This window comes from Tamandua tetradactyla, chromosome 2, assembly GCF_023851605.1.
Source record: "Tamandua tetradactyla isolate mTamTet1 chromosome 2, mTamTet1.pri, whole genome shotgun sequence".
NCBI classification, from domain to species: Eukaryota; Metazoa; Chordata; class Mammalia; order Pilosa; family Myrmecophagidae; genus Tamandua; species Tamandua tetradactyla.
In genome coordinates, this window is record NC_135328.1 from 129,627,509 (window position 1) to 129,649,192 (window position 21,684).

Genomic DNA, 21,684 nt, shown 5'->3' on the forward strand with positions numbered 1-21,684 from the left:
GTCCCTCCTTTCTATACTGGCAGTGATAACTTGTTCTGAGGTCCAGAGACAGAGGAGAATTTTGCCTTAAAACAAGACCATGCCTGTAGTTGACTTTGATGAGCTTTTGTACTGGTTTCTTTGTATTGTAATTGCATTGTTCTTGAAATGGTTTAAGGCTTTTTGATTTGTAGTGAATAAATGAATTTTGTATGTGCAAAGAACATGTCTTTTTGGACTCCAGAGAGTGGAACGTGCCAGTTTGAAACCTTTGTGTACCTCAGAAAAGCAATGTTCTTCAGTCCTGAGTCAACATTATTGGGTGGGATCTTTTGATTAAGTTGTTTCCATGGAGACATGACCCACCCAATTGTGGGTGGGACATTTTGGTTAGGTAGTTTCCATGGAGCTGTGTCTCCATCCATTCAAGGTGGGTAACTCATTGGAGTCCTTTAAGAGGGAATCGTTTTGGAAAAATCTGCAGAGCTGACAGAGTCAGAGACCTTTGGAGATGCAGGAAGAAAATGTCCCCTGGGAAGCCATTTGAAGAAGCTGGGAGAGAAAGCTATCAGATGTCACCATGTGCCTTCCCAGCTGAGAGACAGAAACCCCAAACATCATCTGCCCTTTCTTGAGTCAAGGTATCTTTCCTTGGAGCCTTAGTTTTGTCATTTTCATAGCCTTAGAACTGTAAACTTGCAATTTAATTCCCTTTATAAAACCAATCCATTTCTGGTATATTGCATTCCAGCAGCTTTAGCAAAACAAAACATTCATGGTCTAAAAGGATCAATATATCCCATTTTTTGGCCACAATGGTAGGCTTGGAAATGGGCATAAGACCAGTTCAATCACTTGCTGAAGTTTCTGAGAAGAAACATCTTTCCAAATCTTCTGAAAGAGGTATGCTGGGATGAGGACGTGAAGGCTAGAGTTGCTGTAGCCCGTGCTGGTGTGTACAGAGAGCTGCCTGCAGGAAAGGCTGGCCCTGAGAGGAAAGGACCATTGGGAAGGTGGAAGCGAGGCCACGATGGCATTGCTAACCCTGAAGTCACACCATGTCCAGAGCCAGGTATGTGTTGAAACTGCCCAGTTTAATGGCTCAATAAAAATGCCCCCAGAGGAGACTGTGGGAAGATGGCCAAATAGGAAGCTCCAGAATTAGGTCCATTCACCAAAATGACCATCGAACTGCCTGAATCAGCTATTCTGGAACTCCAGAGTCTAACGGAACACTTGCCGTGCACAGAGAAGATCTGGATGAAGAGGATGGTAAATTTGTAAACATCAGTGAGTCTCACCTTCCTCACCCCCCTGTAGGTGATCGCTCACCCCCTGACCATGTGGTGGCAGCTGCGGAGACTGCAGCCCATATTCCTAGTGTGGCCCACAGGTGACAGGGTGGACAATAAGGACCACATCATCCAAAACCTGAAGGTGTGTGGACTGACTGCTGATTAATGCTTTTTATTGTTTCAAAGCCTATAAGCAGAAGCTGCAGAGGATCTAAAGAGACAGGCCTTCCCTCCCTCCCTCCCTCTCTAATTTACTTTCCTTTCCCCATTTGGGAGCAAACATGATGTGGAAAAGCCACAAACCGATGGCTCCAGCCCCCCAAGTGAAAAAAGAGCAAGCACAGAAGAGAGGGAGCATAGGATTTCTAGAGTTACAGCAACATAATACTCAGAATGTCAAGTTCTCAACAAAAATTCACACCCAAGAAAACAGGAAAGTATGGGTCAAATCTGACAGAAACTATCCCTGAGGAAGCTCTTACATTGGATCTATTAGTCAAAGCTATTATATCAACTGTCATTAATATGTTCAATGAAATAACGGAAACCATGGGAGAAGAACTAAAGGAAAATAGGAAAATATCATCTGGGTAAAATAGAGAAAGAAATTTTAAAAAGGAAGAGAACAGAAATTCTGAAACTGAAATTAATAATTGAAATGAAAAATTCACCAGAGGGATTTACTAGCACATTTGAACAGAGAGAAGGAAGGAGCCACAAATGTGAAGACAGGACAATTGAAATTATCCAGAGCAAGGAGTAGAAAGAAAAATGAATAAATAAAAGTGAACAGAGCCTGAGGGACGTGTGTACACCATAAGGTGTACCAACATAGGTGTCACAGTCTCCGAAGGACAAGTGAGAAAGGGACAGAAAAAGAATTTGAAGAAATAATGGTGGATAACTTTCTAAATCTGATGAAAGACATGACTATACACATTCAACAAGCTCAATGAACCCCAATCAGGATAAACTCAAATGAATCTACATTTAGATACTTTGTAATGAAATTGTCAAAATCCAGAGAAAGAAAGAGCAAGAGAGAGGTGAGGGGGAAGAGAATACTTTGAAAGCAGCAAGAGAGAAAGAGAGAATATTTTCAAAGTTTAGCAAGAGAGATGCAATGATTCACCCGCAAGGGATCCTGAAGAAGATTAGCAGTCTATTTCTCATCAGACACCACGAAGCCTAGAAGGCAGTGGAATGACATATTTAAAGTCTTTAAAGCAAAAAAAAAACTATCGACCAAGAATTCTAGATCCAGAAAATTATCCTTCAAGAATGAAAGACAAATTAAGATATGTATAGAAAACAAAAGCTGAGTTTATTGCCAGAAGACCTGCTCTATAAGAAATATAACGGGTCTCTTTCAGGCAGAAATAAAAGGACAGGAGTGGGCAGTGCAATGGTGGGCTCAGTGGCAGAATTCTCCCCTGCCATGCCAGAAACCTGGGTTCGATTCCCAGTACCTGCCCATGTATAAAAAAAAAAGAAGAAGGACAGGAGGCAGCAACTCAAAGCCATAAGAACCAATAAAGAACAATGGTAAATAAAGAACAAAGGTTCCTGTCTTACTGTACTTTGGGTTTGCAACTTCTTCTTTTTTCCCCTTTATGACTCAAAAGGCAAATACATAAACCAAGAATTAAAATCTATGTCAATGTACATACAATGTATAAAGATGTAATCTTTGACTATACCATTATAAAAAGGGAGTGGGAGAGATTGTATCAATTGAGTACTTCATGTACTCCTGCAATTAAGTTGGTATTAGACAAACTAGGTTGTTCTTAGCTTAAGATATTAATCACAAAAGTGACCACTAAGAAAATAAGTAGGAAATAGAGAGAAAAGGAAAGAAGGGAACCAAAATGGTACATTACAAAAAACACTAAATACAATAAAGGTAGTAATGGAGTAGTTGGAAAATACAAGACAGAGAGAAAAACAAATGGCTAAAGTAAAGTAAATCCTTATCAGTTATTACTTGAAATGTAAATAGATTAAACTCTCCTATTAAAAAGCAGAAATTGAAAGACTGGATGAAAATAAAAGCACAATCCATCTATGTGCTATTTGCAAGAGAATCACTTTAGATGCAAAGATGTTGAAAGTAAAAGGATGGAAAAGATATTTCACACAAATAGTAAGAAAAACAGAGCTGGGAGAACTATATTATTGCCTGAAAAAAACAGACTTAAAGTAAAAAAAATGTGTGCTGCTCTGAAAGGATGTATGGACCCTAAAAAAGCCATGTTTTAATCTAAATCCCACTTCATAAAGGCAGAATGATCCCTATTCAATACTGTATGTTTGAAACTGTAATCAGATCCTCTCCCTGGAGATATGATTTAATCAAGAGTGGCTGTTAAACTGGATTAGGTGATGACATGTTTCCACCCATTTGGGTGGGTCTTGATAAGTTTCTGGAGTCCTATAAAAGAAGAAACATTTTGGAGAATAAGAGATTCAGAGACAGCGGAGCAGAACGACATGGCCACAAGAAGCAGAGTCTACCAGCCAGCAACCTTTGGAGGTGAAGAAGGAACATCCTCCCGGGGAAATTCATGAAACAGCTCCCAGGAGAAGCCAGGAGAAGCAGCTAGCAGATGACGCCGTGCTCACCATGTGCCCTTCCAGATGAGAGAGGAACCATGACTGTGTTTGCCATGTGCCCTTCCACTTGAGAAAGAAACTCAGAACTTCATCAGCCTTCTTGAACCAAGGTATCTTTCCCCAGATGCCTTAGATTGGACATTTCTACAGACTTGTTTAATTGGGACATTTTCTGGGCCTTAGAACTATAAACTAGCAACTTATTAAATTCTCCTTTTTAAAAGCCATTCCATTTCTGGTATATTGCATTCTGGCAGCTAGCAAACTAGAACAAAAAGTTTACATGATACAAAAAGGACATTATATATTGATTCGATCCAGAAAGATAAAATAATTATGACTATATACAGACCTGTGGTGGTTTGGAGCTATGTAACCCAGAAAAATGTTTTTTAAAAAATTAATCCAAAGACTGCATGTGAGGGCAGGGCCAAGATGGTGGCTTAATGAGGAGTGGGATTTATTTCGTCCTCCAGAGCAGCTAGTAAATAACCAGGGACAGTACAGAACAACTGCCGGGGCCACATCAGTGACTGGACACACAGCATACACCAGTCTGGACCAGCTGGACCAGATGCGAGCCCACCCAGAACCGTGAGTCCCCCAAGCTGCAGCAGCCAGTGCCCCTCTCCCACAGGCTGCTTCCCAGAGGGGAAAGGAAAGAGATTTTACTAGCAGCAGGGGCTGAGCACAACCAAGCCCCAACTGTGGAATTAATTAACAAATTCTGACTACTAATAATAGGCCCCCACTCAGCTGAACCGTGAGTAAAAGCTGAGGTTGCTGGATTTTTGCCCCAGCGCAGAGGGAGCAAGGCTGATGGAAAAAGAAAAAAAAACAGGGTTTTTTTTTGGTTCAGATAGCACATAATACTTAAAAGGGTCTGGACCCTGAAGGAAGGGAGGGGGCACATAGGACCTGGAGATACACAAAGCAACATACCAACTTAAACTCTTGGTTGGTAAACCTGAGGAATGGGGGTCCTGCTCTGAAAAGGATTCTTTTTTTTCTTTTTTGTGGCTGTGTTTCTACAGCTTGACTGCTCTTTGGATACTGCTGCAAGGCTTCTCAGGCTCCACTGCCCCAGGCATAGGCAGAATTAAGCTTGTTTGAGAGTTTGTCTGGAACCTGTACCTTCCCCAGGTGAGGGGTGGGGCCCAATCAAGTGGAACCCCTCCATCAAGGAATTTAGACCCCAGGGTCTGGAAAACTGAAGCGATTACATCCAGCCTACAACCTCTCCTCTGTCTCAACCACGCCCCCAGCAGGGAGAGTCTGCTGAAGTTAAACATACGGCATTAACTTACGTGGGACCTGCAGGCAGATAAGCGACACATATCAGGCAGGACAGGAAAAACACAGAGTCTAGAGGCGTCACAGGAAAGTCTATTGACCTGCTGGGTCTCACCCTCAGGGAAAACTGATGCAGGTGGCTCCTTCCTCCTGACAGGAGTCAATCAAGTCTGGGAAAATCTGACTGGAGTCTGGAATACCTAAGTAGACCCTCCTAAGAAAAAAAAAAGGCACCAAACAGGGCAAGAAACAAGAAAACAAGAACTGAAAAATTCTGATCTGTTAAACAAAACCTAAGCTAGAGGTCTAAAATAAGCTGAACTGAATGTCAAAGAACAGATAGAAAACAAAGCCATCCACCAAGAATAACCTAGGTTAAAAAAAAAGTAAAAACAATCTCCAGAATAAACTAAATAAGGAAATTAAATGCCTAGATGCCAGCAAAAAATAATGAATCATACTAGGAAAACTGAAGATATGGCCCAGTCAAAGGAACAAACCAACAATTCAAATAAGATAAAGGAGTTGAAACAATTAATTCAGAATGTTCGAAAAGACATGGAAAACCTCATCAAAAATCAAATCAATGACTTGAGGGAAGATACAAAGAAGGCAAGGAATAAACAATAAGAAGAAATTGAAAGTCTGAAAAAACAAATCACAGAAATTATGGGAATGAAAGGCACAGCAGAAGAGATAAAAAAAATGGGAACCTACAATGTTAGATTTCAAGAGGGAGAAGATAGAGGATGGGATATCTGAAATCTGACGAGCAAAAGAAAATATAGGGAAAAGAATGCAAAAATATGAGCAGGGACCCAGAGAATTGAAGGACAACATGAAGCACATGAATATATGTGTTATGGGTGTCCCAGAAAGAGAAGAGAAGGGAAAAGGAGGAGAAAAACTAATGGAGGAAATTATCACTGAAAATTTCCCAACTCTTACGAAAGACTTAAAATTACAGGTCCAAGAAGTTCAGCGTACCCCAAACAGAATAGATCCAAATAGACATATTTGGATCCAAGACACTTGCTAATCAGAATGTCAGATGTCAAAGAAAAAGAGAGACTCTTGAAAGCAGCAAGGCAAAAGCAATCCATCACATTACAAGGGAAGCCCAATGAGACTATGCATAGGTTTCTCACCAGAAAACATGGAGGTGAGAAGACAGTGGTATGATATATTTAAGTTACTAAAAGAGAAAAACTGCCAATCAAGAATTCTATACCCAGCAAAATTATCCTTCAAAAATGACAGTGAAATTAAAACATTTTCAGGCAAAAAATCACTGAGGGAATTTGCAACCAAATTCGTGGCTCTGCAAGTAATACTAAAGGGAGCACTAGAGCTGTCTCTAGAGCACTAGAGACAGATAGGAAAAGACAGGAGAGAGAGGTGTGGAGAATAGTGTAGAAAGGAAGACTATCAGTAAAATTAAAAAGAAGAAAAATTAGATAGGACATATAAAATCCAAAAGGCAAAATGGTAGAAGAAAGTACTGCCCTTAATAACACTAAATGGATTAAACTCTTCAATCAAAAGACACAGACTGGCAGAATGGATGAAAAAACAGGACCCAACTCTATGCCATCTACAGGAGACACATCTTAGACCCAAGGATAAACATAGGTTGAAAGTGAAAGATTGGGAAAAGATATTTCACGCAAACAACAATCAGAAAAGAGCAGGAATAGCTATACTAATATCCAACAAATTAGACTTTAAATGTAAAACAATTAAAAGAGACAAAGAAGAACACTAGGTATTAATAAAAGGAACACTTCAACAAGAAGACATAACAATCATAAATATTGATGCACCAAGTCAGAATGTTCCAAAATACATGAGGCCAACACTGAAAAAAGAAATAGACATATCTACCATAATAGTTGGAGACTTCAATTCCCCACTTTCATCAACGGACAGACCATCTAGACAGAGGATCAATAAAGAAACAGAATTTGAATAATACAATAAATACATGCAATAATAAAAACAATAAATGAGCTAGACTTAACAGACATTTATAGAAAACTGCACCACACAATAGTAGGATACACCGTTTTCTAAAGTGCTCATGGGCCATTCTCAAGGATAGACCATATACTGGGTCAAAAAGCAAGTCTCAATAAATTTTAAAAGATTTAAATCATACAAAACGCTTTCTCAGATCATAAAGGAATGAATTTGGAAATCAATAATAAGCAGAGGGCCAGAATATTCACAAATATATAGAGGCTCAACAACACACTCTTAAACAACCAATGGGTCAAAGAAGAAATTACAAGAGAAATCAGTAACTATCTTGAGGCAAACGAAAATGACAACACAAAATAACAAAATTTATGGGATGCAGCAAAGGCAGTGCTCAGAGGGAAATTTATTGCCCTAAAATGCCTATATCAAAAAAGAAGAAAGCACAAAAATCAAGGAATTAACCATCCATGTGGAATTACTAGAGAAAGAACAGCAAACTAACCACAAAGCAAGCAAAAGGAAAGAAATAATGAAGATCAGAACAGAAATAAATGAAACTGAGCACATGAAAACAATCGAGAAACACACAAAAACCAGAAGTTGGTTCTCTGAGAAAATCAATAAGATTAATGGACCCTTAGCGAGGTTGACAAGAAGAAGGAGAGGATGCAAATAGATAAAATCAGAAACGGAAGAGGAGGCATAACCACTGATGCCACAGAAATAAAGGAAGTAATGAGAGGATACTAGAAACAACTTTATGCTAATAAACTAAACAATGCAGATGAAATGGAAACTTCCTAGAAAGGCATGAACAACCAACACTCACTTGAGAAGAAATAGACGATCTCAACAAACCAATCACAAGTAAAGAAACTGAATTAGCCATTAAGAAGTTCCCCAAAAAGAAAAGTCCAGGACCAGATGGCTTCTATATTAGTTAGGGTTCTCTAGAGAAACAGAATCAACAGGGAACACTCACAAATATAAAATTTATAAAAGTGTCTCACGTGACCATGGGAATGCAGAGTCCAAAATCCTCAGGGCAGGCTGTGAAGCTGAAGATTCCGATGTGGGGTCTGGATGAACTCCACAGGAGAGGCTTGCCAGCCGAAGCAGGAAAAGAGCCTCTCTCTTCCGAATCCTCCTTAAAAGGCTTCCAGTGATTAGATTAAGCATCACTCATTGCAGAAGACACTCCCCTTGGCTGATTAAAAATGGAATCAGCTGTGGATGCAGCTGACATGATCATGATTTAATTCTATGAAATGTCCTCATTGCAACAGACAGGCCAACACTTGCCCAAAAGACAAACAGGTACCAAACCTTGGCCAAGTTGACACATGTACCTGACCATAACAGCTTCACATGTGAATTCTACCAAACATTCCAGAAAGAATTAGTACTAATCCTGCTCAAACTCTTCAAAAAAACTGAAGAGGAGGGAAGGCTACCTAACTCATTTTAAGAAGCCAACGTCATCCTCATTCCAAAGCCAGACAAAGATATTACAAGAAAAGAAAATTACAGACCAATCTCTCTAATGAATATAGATGCAAAAATCCTCAACAAAATTCTTGCAAATCGAAATCAGCATCACATTAAAAGAATTATACACCATGATCAAGTAGGAGTTATCCCAGGTATGCAATGACGGTTCAACACAAGAAAATCAATTAATGTAATACACCATATCAACAAATCAAAGCAGAAAAACCACATGATCACCTCAACTGATGCAGAAAAGGCATTTGACAAAATTCAACATCCTTTCATGTTGAAAACACATCAAAGGATAGGAATAGAAGGGAACTTCCTCAATGTGATAAAGGGAATATATGAAAAACCCATAGCCAACATCATCCTCAATGGGGAAAAACTGAAAACTTTCCCCCTAAGATCAGGAACAAGACAAGGATGTCCACTATCACCACTATTATTCAACATTGTGTTGGAGGTTCTAGCCAGAGCAATTAGACAAGAAAAAGAAATACAAGGCATCAAGATTGGAAAGGAAGAAGTAAAGCTCTCACTGTTTGCAGATAATATGATACTATATGTTGAAAACCCTGAAAAATCCACAGCAAAACTACTAGCACTAATAAATGAGTACAGCAAAGTGACAGGTTACAAGATCAACAGTCAAAAACCTGTAGGGTTTCTATACACTAGTAATGAACAATCTGAGGGGGAAATCAAGAAAAAAAACTCCATTTACAATTGCAACCAAAAGAATAAAATTTTTAAGAATAAATTTAACTAAGGATACAAAAGACCTGTACAAAGAAAAGTAAAGGAAATTGCCAAAAGAAATAACAGAAGACCTAAATAAATGGAAGGGCATACCATGTTCATGGATTGGAAGACTAAATATTTAAGTTGTCAATTCTACCTAAATTGATTTATAGATTCAATACAATGCCAATTAAAATCCCACAAACTTACTTTTCAGAAACAGAAGAACCAATAACCAAACTTAGCTGGAAGGGCAGGGTGTCCTGAATAGCAAAAATATTCTGAGAAAGAAAAATGAAGTTGGAGGTCTTACAGTACCTGACTTTAAGACATGTTACGAAGCTATAGCAGTCAAAACAGCATAGTACTGGCATAAAGATAGATATACTGAACAATAGAATTGAATAAAGTGGTCAGATGTAGACCCTCTCATCTATGGATAATTGATCTTTTTCTTAAAACATTTTTTATTGTATAGTATAACATATACAAAGCAAAGAAATAAAAAAGCAACAGTTTTCAAAGTACTCTTCAAAAAGTGGTTACAGGGCATATCCCAGAGTTTGTCATGGGCTACCATACGATCCTCTCATATTTTTCCTTCTAGCTGCTCCAGAATATAGGAGGCTAGCAGGCTTAAATACTTTTTTTATCATCACAATAAACTTTTTTCCTTCTTTTTTGTGAACAATAACATATATACAAAAAAGCTATAAATTTCCAAGCACAGCATCACAATTAGTTGTAGAACATATTTCAGACTTTGATATGGGTTACAATTTCACAATTTTAGGTTTTTACTTCTAGCTGCTCTAAAATACCGGAGACTAAAAGAGATATCAATTTAATGATTCAGCATTCATATTCATTTGTTAAGTCCTATCTTCTGTGTTTAATTCCACCATCACCTTTGATCTTTCCATACCTTTCATTGGGGTTGTTTGGACTACAGCAATTCTCAATTTCTGATATTGGAAGGGTCCGTCACTAAAATGGGGTAGGGAGACAGAACTCTCTGATGTACTGGAGAGGCTGGGCTAGATTTCAGGACTTATCTGGACCAGGGACCCATCCGGAGGTTGTAGGTTTTCAGCAAGTTACTCTAGTGCCTGGAACCTTTGTGGAATCTTATCAATCGCCCTAGGTGTTCTTTAGGATTGGCTGGAATGGTCCTGGTTGGGGGTTGGCAGGTTATGATAGGTGGCAAGGTCCACCTGAAGCTTGTATAAGAGCAACGACCAGAGTCGCCTCTCAATTCTATTTGAACTCTCTCTGCCACTGACACTTTATTAATATACACTTCTTTTCCCCCATTTGTTTAGGATGGAATAGTTGATCCCACAGTGCCAGGTCTGGATTCATCCCTGGGAGTCCTCTCCCATGTTGCCAGGGAAATTTTCACCCCTGGATGTCATATCTCATGTATGTGGGAGGGTGATGATTTCACTTGCAGAGTTGAGCTTAGAGAGACTGAGGCCACATCTGAGCAACAACAGAGGTCCTCCAGAAGTAACTCTTATGCATGCCTATAGGTAGTCTAAGCTTCTATGCTAGCTACATAAGCTTCACAAGAGTATGGACAATTGATCTTTGATAAGGCAGTCAAGCCAACTCACCTGGGACAGACAGTCTCTTCAATAAATGGGTGCCTAGAGAACTGGATATCCACATGTAAAAAAGAATGAAAGAGGACCCCTATCTCTCACCCTATAAAAAAATTAACTCAAAATAGATAAAAGATCTAAACATTAGATCTAAGACCATAAAACTTTTAGAAGAAAATGTAGGGAAATATCTAATAAATCTTAAAATAGGTAGCAGTTTCCTAGACCTTACACCCAAAGCATGAGCACTGAAGAAAGAAAGAAATGGAAACTCCTCAAAATTAAACACTTTTGTGCATCAAAGAACTTTGTCAAGACACTAAAAAGCCAGCCTACACAATGGGAGACAATATTTGGAAATAACATATCAGATAAAGGGCTAGTATCCAGAATATATAAAGAGAATATTCAACTCAACAACAAAAAGACAGACAACCCAATTACAAAATGGGCAAAAGACATGAACAGAAAATTTCTCAGAAGAGGAAATACAAATGGCTAAAAGGCACATGAAAAGATGTTCAACTTCCCTGGCTATTAGGGAAATGCAATCAAAGCCACAATGAGATATCATCTCAAAGCCACCAGAATGTCCATTTTCAATAAAACAGAAAACGGTAAGTGCTGGAGAGGATGTGGAGAAAGAGGCACACATATCCACTGCTGATGGGAATGTCAAATGATATAACCACTGTGGAAGGCAGATTGGCGGTTCCTTGGGAAGCTAAGTATAGAACTGCCATATGATCTAGCAATACCATTGTTAGGAATCTACTCAGAGGACATGAGGGCAAGGACACAAAAGGACATTTGCACATCAAGGTTTATAGCAGCATTATTTACAGTTACCAAGATACGGAAATAGTCAAAATGTCCATCAACAGAAGAGTGGCTAAACAAGCTGTGGTATATACATACAATGAAATATTATGCAGCTGTAAGACAGAATAAAGCTATGAAGTATGTAACAACATGGGTGGACCTTAAGGACATTATGCTGAGTGAGTCTAGCCAAAAACTAAAGGAAAAATACTGTATGGTCTCACTGATATGAACTAATATTAGTGAATGAACTTGGAGAATTTCAATTAAGACAGACACCATCAGGAGATAGAAACAGGGTAGATCTTGGGTAATTGGAGCTGAAGGGACAAAGATTGTAAAACAGTCCCTTGTAAATCAGTGATTTTAAAAATTCAGAAATGGACAGCACAATACTACCTAACTTTAATACAATGCTAGTACACTGAATGAAGCTGAATGTGAGAATGATAGAGGGAGGAGGGCTGGGGGCACAAATGAAATCAGAAGGAAAGATAGATGATAAAGACTGAGATGGTATAATCTAGGAATGCCTAGCATGTACAATGATAGTGACTAAATGTAAAAATTAAAAAAATGTTTTTGCATGAGGAAGAACAAAGGAATGTTAATACTGCCAGGTGTTGAAAATAGACGGTAATTCATAATTTAAAACTCTAACTTATATGTGAGACTAAAGCAAAAAAAATGTTTATTTGTTATAAATTTATATTTTGACTAGTGCATTTCCTAATATAACTTATGTGGACAGTTTAATTGAACACCATAAATACATGGAACCTTGAGTAGGGCATGAGATTTTGTAGGTTTGGCCAGAGTGGTGTCCTGATAAATCCCAGAGTAATTTGAACAGTGAATAAAGAAGTATTTGCAAAGTTCAAATACTTGGGGGAATGGCGAGAAAGGGGGGAAATTCAACTTTCCCATGTGGAGAATTCCTGATATTCTCACAAGCAGTGGGAACAACCAAACTAATAGGTTGAGCCCTCTATCTTGGGGTTTGTTCATATTAATGTATCCCCACAAAGGATAGGCTAAATCTACTTAAAATTAGGCCTAAGAGTAATCCCCAGAGAACCTCTTTTGTTGCTCAGATGTGGCCTCTCTTTCAGCCAACATGACAGGCAAACTCACTGCCCTCCCCTTCTCTACGTGCAACATGACTCCCAGGGGTGTTGACCTTCCTGGCAACATGAGAGAGAAATCCTAGAATGAGCTGGGGGCTCAGCATCAAGGAATTGAGAAAAATTTCTTGACCAAAAGGGGAAGAGAGAAATGAGACAAAATAAAGTGTCAGTGGCTGAGAGATTTCAAACAGAGTCAAGAGGTTAGCCTGGAGGTTATTCTTACACATTATATAGATATCACCTTGTTAGTTAAGGTATAATGGAGAGGCTGGAGGGAACTGCCTGAAACTGTAGAACTGTGTTCCAGTAGCCATGTTTCTTGAAGATGATTGTACAATGATGCAGCTTTCACTATATTATGATTGTGAAAACCTTGTGTTTGATGCTCCTTTTATCTACCTTATGGACAGATGAGTAAAACATATGGATTAAAAATAAATAAATAAGGGGAACAAATGTTAAATTTAGTAGATTGAAATGCTGGTGATGGGGGAGGGGGAAGGGGAGGGGGAGGGGGTGGCATGTATGAATTTTTTTGTTTTTTCTTTTAATTTATTTTTCTGGATTGATGCAAATGTTCTAAGAAATGATCACGGTGATGAATATACAACTATATGAAGATACTGTGAGTTATTGATTATATACCAAGAATGGAATGATCATATGGTAAGAATGTTCTGTGTTTGCATATTGTTATGTTCAAAAAAATTTTTTTTCTTAATTAAAAAAAAAAAGTTCATCCATTCCTGTGGGTGCAAACCCTTGTAAATAGGACCTTTTGATGAGGTCATTTCAGTTAAGGTGTGGCCCAAGTCAGGGCCCAACTCAGGATGGGTCTTAATCTTATTCCTGGAGTCCTTTATAAGCAGAATGAAATTCAGACAGACAGACAGCCACAGAGGGAGAAGCCAGAAGCTGAAGGTCAACAGAACCTGAAAGAGAAGGGAGAGGCCAGGAGAGGCTGTCATGTGCACTGCCATGTGACAAAGGACCAAGGGCCAAGGATCACCAGCAGCCACCCCCAAAATACAAGTCTTTAAGAAGAGCGCATTGCCTTGATGATGCCTTGAACTGAAATTCTCCATGTCTCACCACAAGCTAACAAATTCTCATTGTGTAAGCCAATCCATTGTATCATATGTGCTTTAGCAACAAGGAAATTAAAATAACATGTAACAAGAAATCCAAAATACATGTAGCAAAAATTGACAGAATTGAAGGGAGAAATAACTCTACAATAATAGCAGAAACTTCAATACACTATTTACAATAATTGATAGAATATCTAAATGGAAGATCAATAGGGAAATAGAGGACTTAAAACTCTAAATTAATTACACTTAATGGACATCTATAGGATACTCCACCTGCACACGCATCATTATCTACGGTAGGCCATATGTTAGGTCACCAAAGAAAAATCTTAATGAATTTTAAAAGATTGAAATCATACAAAATATATTCTCTGACTCAATGTAATGAAATGAGAATTCAATAACAGAAAGAAAACGGGAAAATTTACACACACATGGAAATTAAACAACGTGCTGTAAACCACCAATATGTCAAAGAAAAAGCTCATAACGGAAATTACCAGTGAGTGAAAATGAAAACACAACATACCAAAACTTATAGGATGGAGCAAAGTGTGCTAAAAGGAAAATTTATAGATGTAAATGCCTACCTTAAAAAGAAGAATGATCACAAATCAGTAACCAAAATTCACACTTAGAGGAACCAGAAAAAGAATAGAAAACTAAGCCCAAATCTGCAGAATGAAGTAAACAGCAAAAGTCAGAGTTAAAACAGTGACAGAAAAACAAGAAAGAGAATAAATGAAATCTACAGTTTGTTCTCTGAAAAGATCAATAACATCAACAAACCTTTAGCCAAATTGACAAAAAATCGAGAGGACACAAACATCATACTCAACATAGCTAACATCATATTCAATGATGACAGATTTCAGAAATGAAAATGGGGATATTTACAACCAACCTTACAGAAATAAAAAGGATTATATAAGAATACTATGAACAACTATATGCCAATGAATTAGATAACCTAGATAAAACAGACAAATACTTCAAAACATACAGATTACCTAAACTGATCAAAGAAGAACTAGAAAATCTCAACAGACTTATAAAAAGTAAAAGAGATTAAATCAGCAATTAAAAAAAAAAACAACAAAGAAAAGTTCAAGACTGGATGATTTCAGTGCTGAATTCTCTCAAATGTTGAAAGAAAATCTAACACCAATCCTCAAACTCTTCAGAAAACACAAGAGGGGTAAATTATTCCTAACTTATTCTAGGAGGCTAGTTTTACCCTGACACCAAAGCCAGATAAAGACAGCACAAGAAAAGATATTAAGAGACCAATGACCAATATACTTTATGAAAATAGATTCAGAAATTCTCCATAAAATACTGGCACGCTGAATCCACCAGTATATGAGAAGGATTATATACCATAACAGACCAAGTGGGATTTAGCCTAGGAATGCAAGGATGGTTCAACATACATCAATGTAATAACGCCACATAAATAGAATGAGAGGAAAAAAAAAACCCACTATTAGCTCAATAGATACTGAAAAGGCATTTGAAAAAATTCAGAAACCTTACATGACAAAACACTCAGAAAACTAGGGAAAGACAGGAGGTTCCTCAATACCAAAAGGTCACTTATAAAAAACCCACAGTTAACATCATACTCAATGATGGCAGATTTAAATCTTCCCTCCTAAGATCAGGAACAAGACAAAGCTACCTGCATTCAATGCTGATATTCAATTATGCACTACAAGTTTTAGCCAGAAAAATTAGGCAAGAAAAGGAAATAAAAGGAATCCAAATTGGAAGTGAAGAAGTAAAATTATTTCTATTTTCAGACAGCATGATCTTATATGTAAAAAATCCAAAGGAATTCACAATAAAACTGATAAATGAGTTCTGCAGTGTGGCAGGGTATGAAGTCAACGTGCAAAAAAAAACAACTGTGTTCCTAAACACCAGTAATGAAAAATCTGAAGAGGAATTAAAGGAAACAATTTCATTTACAATAACATCTAAAATATAAATATAAGAGATAAAACTACAAGGGTCTTAGATAATAACAAAGGGGCATATCTTCATGACTTGACATCTGGCAATAGAGTCTTATATTTGATACCCAAACCATGAGCAACGAAAGAAACAATAGATAACATTTGTTTTCATCAAAATTTAAAAATTTGTGCATCAAAGGACAGGTTCAGAAAATGAAAAGACAATTGACAGAATAGGAGAAAGTAGTTGCAAACCAAATATTGGATAAGGGCTTAACATCCAGAATATATAAAGAAGATTTACAATACAACAACAAAAAGCTTAATATCCAGAATATATAAAGAACATTTACAATGCAACAACAAAAAGCAGAACCCCTATTTAAAAGATGGGCAATTAGCTTGAATACCCATTTCTCTGAAGAAGATGTACAAATGGCAATAGACACATGAAAAGATTCTCAACATCATCAGCTTTAGTTTAATGTAAATCCAAACCACAAAGAGATAAAACATCACATCCACTAGGATGACTATTACTAAAATAAAAAAAGCAGAAAACAAGTGTAAGAGAGGATGGGGTGAAAATGGAACTCCAGTGGACTACTGATGGGAATAGAAAATGGTGCAGCCACTTTGGAAAAGTTTTGTGGTTCCTCAGAAAGTAGCATAGAATTACCATATGATCCTCAATTTCACTCCTAGGTATATGCCCTAAAGCATTGAAAACAGAGACTTGGACAGATATCTGTACAATAAGATTCAGTGCAGCATCATTCACAATTGCCAAAGGGTGGAAGCAACCCAAGGATACATCAACAGATGAGTGGATCAACAAAATGTGGGCCATCCACGCAATGAAATATTATTCAGCCATAAAAATAAGTGAAGCACTGGCATATGCTAAAATGTGTGTGAATCATGAAGACACCAATAGAGCGAAATAAGCCAGGCACAAAAGGACAAATCTTATATGATTTCCCTTATATGAAATTCTTAGAATAAACAAATCCATAGAGGCAGAAAGCAATCCAATGGTTCTCAGGGATGGGGAGGATGGGTATTTACTGCCGTATTAGCTTGAGTTTTGGTTTGGGATGATGAAAATAGTCTGGAAATAGTGGGGAAAGTTACATTGTATTATCCTTGCACTTAAAATGATTTTTAGGTTATATATATTTTTACCACAACTAAAAATAGATTTAGATGAAAAATCTACAAAAAGAAAAAAAATACAATCCACTCCCACTTTACTTCAGTGTCTTCTTTCACATGCATTAATTACCCATATCTATATAGGTATGTTTCTGGATTCCATTGCTCTATTTGTTTGTTCTTCAAACAATGCCATACTACCTTAATTTCTGTAGCTTCCTAATAAATTGTCATTTCCAGGAAAAAATGGTTAAATGATTTCTATATTATGTATATTTTATTGCAATTTTAAAAAACATCCTTATTGCCTAAACCAATTTGGTTGAGTATTCCCTTACTTGCAAGAAAGAGTTGTGACTCATTTATGTGGAAACTATAATCAGAGAAATAAGTGAAGTGCATTTTCCTAAACTGAAAGCCTGGCTCAGATCAACAAGAGAGACAAGACCACTGCAGCTCCTCCACCCCCCCAAAATGAGCACATGCCCCCCCCCACGCACATGAACACACACACACACACGCACACTCAGAATCAGCTGACCACTTTTCTTGAGAGAGCTCACTGTCTTAATCAGAATCTCCATCATACACTAGCTTTAGAAATTACTACAAAAATGGAAACGTCTTAAAAGAGTGCGAGAGGTTAGAACGCCAACATGCCATTTAGAGAAAGGGGTGAGCACTCTGAGGTGAAGACAGGTATGTCTTATGGTCTGCAGGCACTAGCGGCTGAGGTCCAAGCAGAGGCAAAGAGATTATGTGTGTGCAAAATGGAAAACAGTCGGAAATGATGGAAACTGAAATCACTGGTTTCAACATTCTTGGAGGAGGCACCTTGTCTCATAGTAAAGGCATTATTTTATATGTATACATATATATATATATATATATATATATATATTTTTTTTTTTTTTTTGGTGGGGTGGGGGATACATGGTCTGAGAATCAAACCTGGGTCTCCTCCTTGGAAGGAGAGCATTCTACCACTGAACTACCTATACACCCGAGGCATTACTTTTAAAATTCACCACAGTAAATAGGCCATGAGCAGAAACAAAACTTGATCAGCTTTCTGGCAGCACAGATAATACGTGCATGGCTGAGGTGCCCAGGGGTGCGGTGGGGTGTGTAATCTGGGAGGGCCCTGCCCACTGTGTACACAGAATACTCACACGGCCCCGCCATTGCTGAGGGAGGCGGAGCTCTTCTGCCGAAGGAACACGCGGGCTCCTCGGAGCACAGCCGGCTGAGCCTGCTCCAGAGTGGACTTCAGAGGGTGGAACAGGGACACAGGGCCCATCTGCAAAGGGGCAGAGGGAATAGGCCATGCTCTGAGGTGGGGGGGACAAGGCCACATGCCTGTGGCACCAGCACAGAGTCCTGACCACCTGCTCCAGCTGCACCTCAGGACAGGGGTCAACTTGTGCCCAGGCCCAATAGTGGAGACCTTTGCTCCTCTGTGAGTTCAGATCCATGGGCCTCCTGCCTCCCCCTCCCCTAAACAGGCATGCCTTCCAGCAGACAGGGCTCAGGCAGCAGCTGGCTTGAAGGGGCTGCTCCTAGTCTTGCCAGCCAGGGACTTCGGGAAAGGCTTTTTACTTTGGGGAGCCTTGGTTCCCATTCTGCAGAATCAAGGGATTGGGCCAGAACTGGAGGGCAAAGATCCCACCTCTCCATCCACTGGAACCAACTGGAAGAGGCTACCTGGAGCACTGGGTTAAGCTGAACTCTGGGGAGATTTCAGGACTGGGGGAGGGTGCTGCCTGCTCAGACATGCGAAAGGGGCTGTGAATTCCTTCCAGCTCTGAACACCTGGACAACCTTCTAGACACATGGTCTATCCCACACGGTGACTAGAGGAAAAAAGGCTGAGCGGGAAGCTCACTTTCGTTGAAGGATGACATCAGGAGGGCTGGTCCCTAGTCAGAGCAGAACAAATCATGGTCTGGACCCAGCAACTGAGATCTCTTTGGGTGCAGGGAAAGCAGATTCTACCTTCCCAAACAACACTCACCAAGTATTCTTCATAACTTCCTCCTTTCTCACACTACTTTAAAAAGTGATGTTGCCGAGGCCTCTGTTCTCAGGCCCTGAATATGAGCTTCCCAATATCCAGGGAAAGCCAGCTAAAGGTAAACAGAAAAGCTGTACTGGTTTCTAGACTTTGGGAGCTGCAGGGGCCTGAAAGAATCCCTCATCTTCCTTCTTCCACTGCACTTGCTCCCAGAAGGGGCATGGGTTTCTCACCACTGCCAACCACCCGAGGAATTCAGAGTCGTAAGGTCTGGGAGTTACTTCTTGGAAACCTTGGGATCACAGTACCTGGGATAGGCCTCCCGGAGCTTGGTGAATCTGGTCTCTGGTGGTTTTGTTTTGTTTGTAGAAGTCAAATATCATCAGTGCTGCATAGACTTTCCCCACTGTCATCTCATCAGCTGAGAGAAGAACAGGGAAGGAACAGAGTGATTGCAGGTTGGGAGGAGAAAAAGGGACAGAAAAAGCACAGCATATGTGGGGGTGGAGAAAGGTAAGCCGTTCCCCCATGCCCCCTGCTGCCCCCACCCTCCTAACTCCTCCTGTTACACCCCCTGCTACCACTCTGACCCTGTCCCCTCCACCCCACCCCAACTCCCAACCTCTTACACCCCCACTCCCATCTCACTGCCCCGGCACAGGGAACCCTAGAAAATGCCCGGGATGGAAGGGGCCCTCAGGCAGGCCACGGGGCTCCTCCATGAGGAGTTCAGTGTCAGGCTGCTGAGACCCTGGGCTCACTTCAGCTGCACTGATGCCCCCTCATTCCCCCCACCCCACCCCTCGGCTTCACCCAAGGTACTTAGTCAATTCCCTCCTAAGAAAGTGGAGTCAAATTTTGCCCTTAAGCATCTCTAGTCCTTTCCCGTGTCTCTAACTTTAGTTGAGCCCCGCACTGGAAGTCCAGTTCCCCTCTGCGCAATGGAATCAACTCCGGACATTTCCCCCCATGGCCCTTCTCCTGTGGGTCAGAACAACCAGGACGAGGAGGGCAGCCCACCTCTCCCAGGAGGAAGGGCCTGTGAGCAGCCCCCTTGGCCCCTCCCGAGCCCTCCCTGCTCTGCTTCTGAGCAGGACACAGACTGGGGGAGGGGCACCTCTTGGCCCACACTCACGTTTATGGGGTGGCACCAGCAAGTCCAAGGTCTTCTGGGGCAGGTTGGCCCACACTGAGGAGATCTCCTTCCTCAGCTCCGCATCCCACTGCTGCTGCTTCGTCCCGGCTAAGGCAGGACCAGGGCAAAGGAAGAGACAGACGTGAAGAAGGACCCCACGACTCCCGTTGCGGGAAATGCAGAGCCGGAGCAGGCAGAGACGTGTGCGGCAGGAAGGTGAGGCGGGGTGGGGGTGGAGGGTGGGCTTGGGGGAAGTGGTGGTGAGCAGAAGCATGGCCCTGCAGGCTGGGAGCCCTCTAGAGAAGGTGGTGTGAAATGTGCATGTGCACGCGCATACCAAGCGTGCCCACGTGGGTGTGTGCATTGCATGTGTGTGCTAGCAAAGGGGTGGCGACTGGGTGGGCAAGGGATGAGGCAGTGTACAAATCATTCATCACCCACGCATTCAGTGTCTGTGGGTGCCCACTAAAGATCAGGTGCTGGGGCAGAAAAACAAGAACAGAACACTGCTCTTCTGGACTTCATGCTACAAGAAAGCAGGAATAGGTTAAAAATAAGTTTGTTGGAGAGTGAAAAGTGTCAAGGAGAGGAAAACCAAAGCAGAAAAGAGGGTAAAACGTGCTGAGAGGGTTTACAACTTGGCGTAGGGTGGTTGGAAAAGGTCTTATCAGGAAGGTGGCTTTGTGTGTGACCCTGAGGACGGACCGGATGGGATGTCAAGATCAGGGCCTTGCAGAGGTCAGGGGCATGAAGTGAGGGGTGGGGCAGAGGGAGAGGGCCAAGACTGAGGCAGGAAGCCAAACGAGGGTTATGAGCAGAGGAATAAAATAATTTGATGTGTCTCGTTTAAAAGCCAGGTCTATTAAGGTATAAATTATGTACAGTAAAATTCACCCTATGGTTACACTACTCTAGGGATTTTGGCAAATGTAAATACCACGTATCCACCACCAGTTTCATCACCCCCAAAATCCCTCCACACCTCCTTGTATTCAGTCTTCTAGTTCTACTCTTAACCCCTGGCAATCACTGAACTTTTTTGTCTCTTTAGTTTTGCTTCTCCAGTATCTCATACAAATGGAATCATACAGAATGTATCTCATACAAATGGAATCATACAGAATGTATACATTATGTAGCCTTTTGACTCTTACTTCTTTCACTTAGCGTGATGCACTTGAAATTCTTCCATATTGTTATATGTATTAGTAGTTTGCTTTTTTTTATCACTATTGTTCCATTATATGAATCTACCACAGTTGGTGATTCATTCCTTAGATGATGGGCATTTGTATTGTTTACAGTCTGGGGCAATTATGAAAAAAGCCACTGCAAAAGTTGTATACAAGTTTTTGTGCGGATATAGGCTTTCATTTC

At 40.1% G+C, this 21,684-nt stretch overlaps 1 protein-coding gene across 1 annotated transcript in view; it reads right to left on the reverse strand.

Moving 5' to 3' along the window:
- The window catches only part of CACNA1B (calcium voltage-gated channel subunit alpha1 B), a 221,428-nt gene that overhangs the window by 8,461 nt on the left and 191,283 nt on the right, over positions 1 to 21,684 (reverse strand). The window contains exons 39-41 of the mRNA XM_077148869.1: positions 20,308 to 20,415; positions 19,481 to 19,593; positions 18,331 to 18,458 (exon numbers count right to left, since the gene is read on the reverse strand). Coding sequence (XP_077004984.1) covers positions 18,331 to 18,458; positions 19,481 to 19,593; positions 20,308 to 20,415 — 349 coding nt within the window. The remainder of the gene's footprint in view (positions 1 to 18,330; positions 18,459 to 19,480; positions 19,594 to 20,307; positions 20,416 to 21,684) is intronic.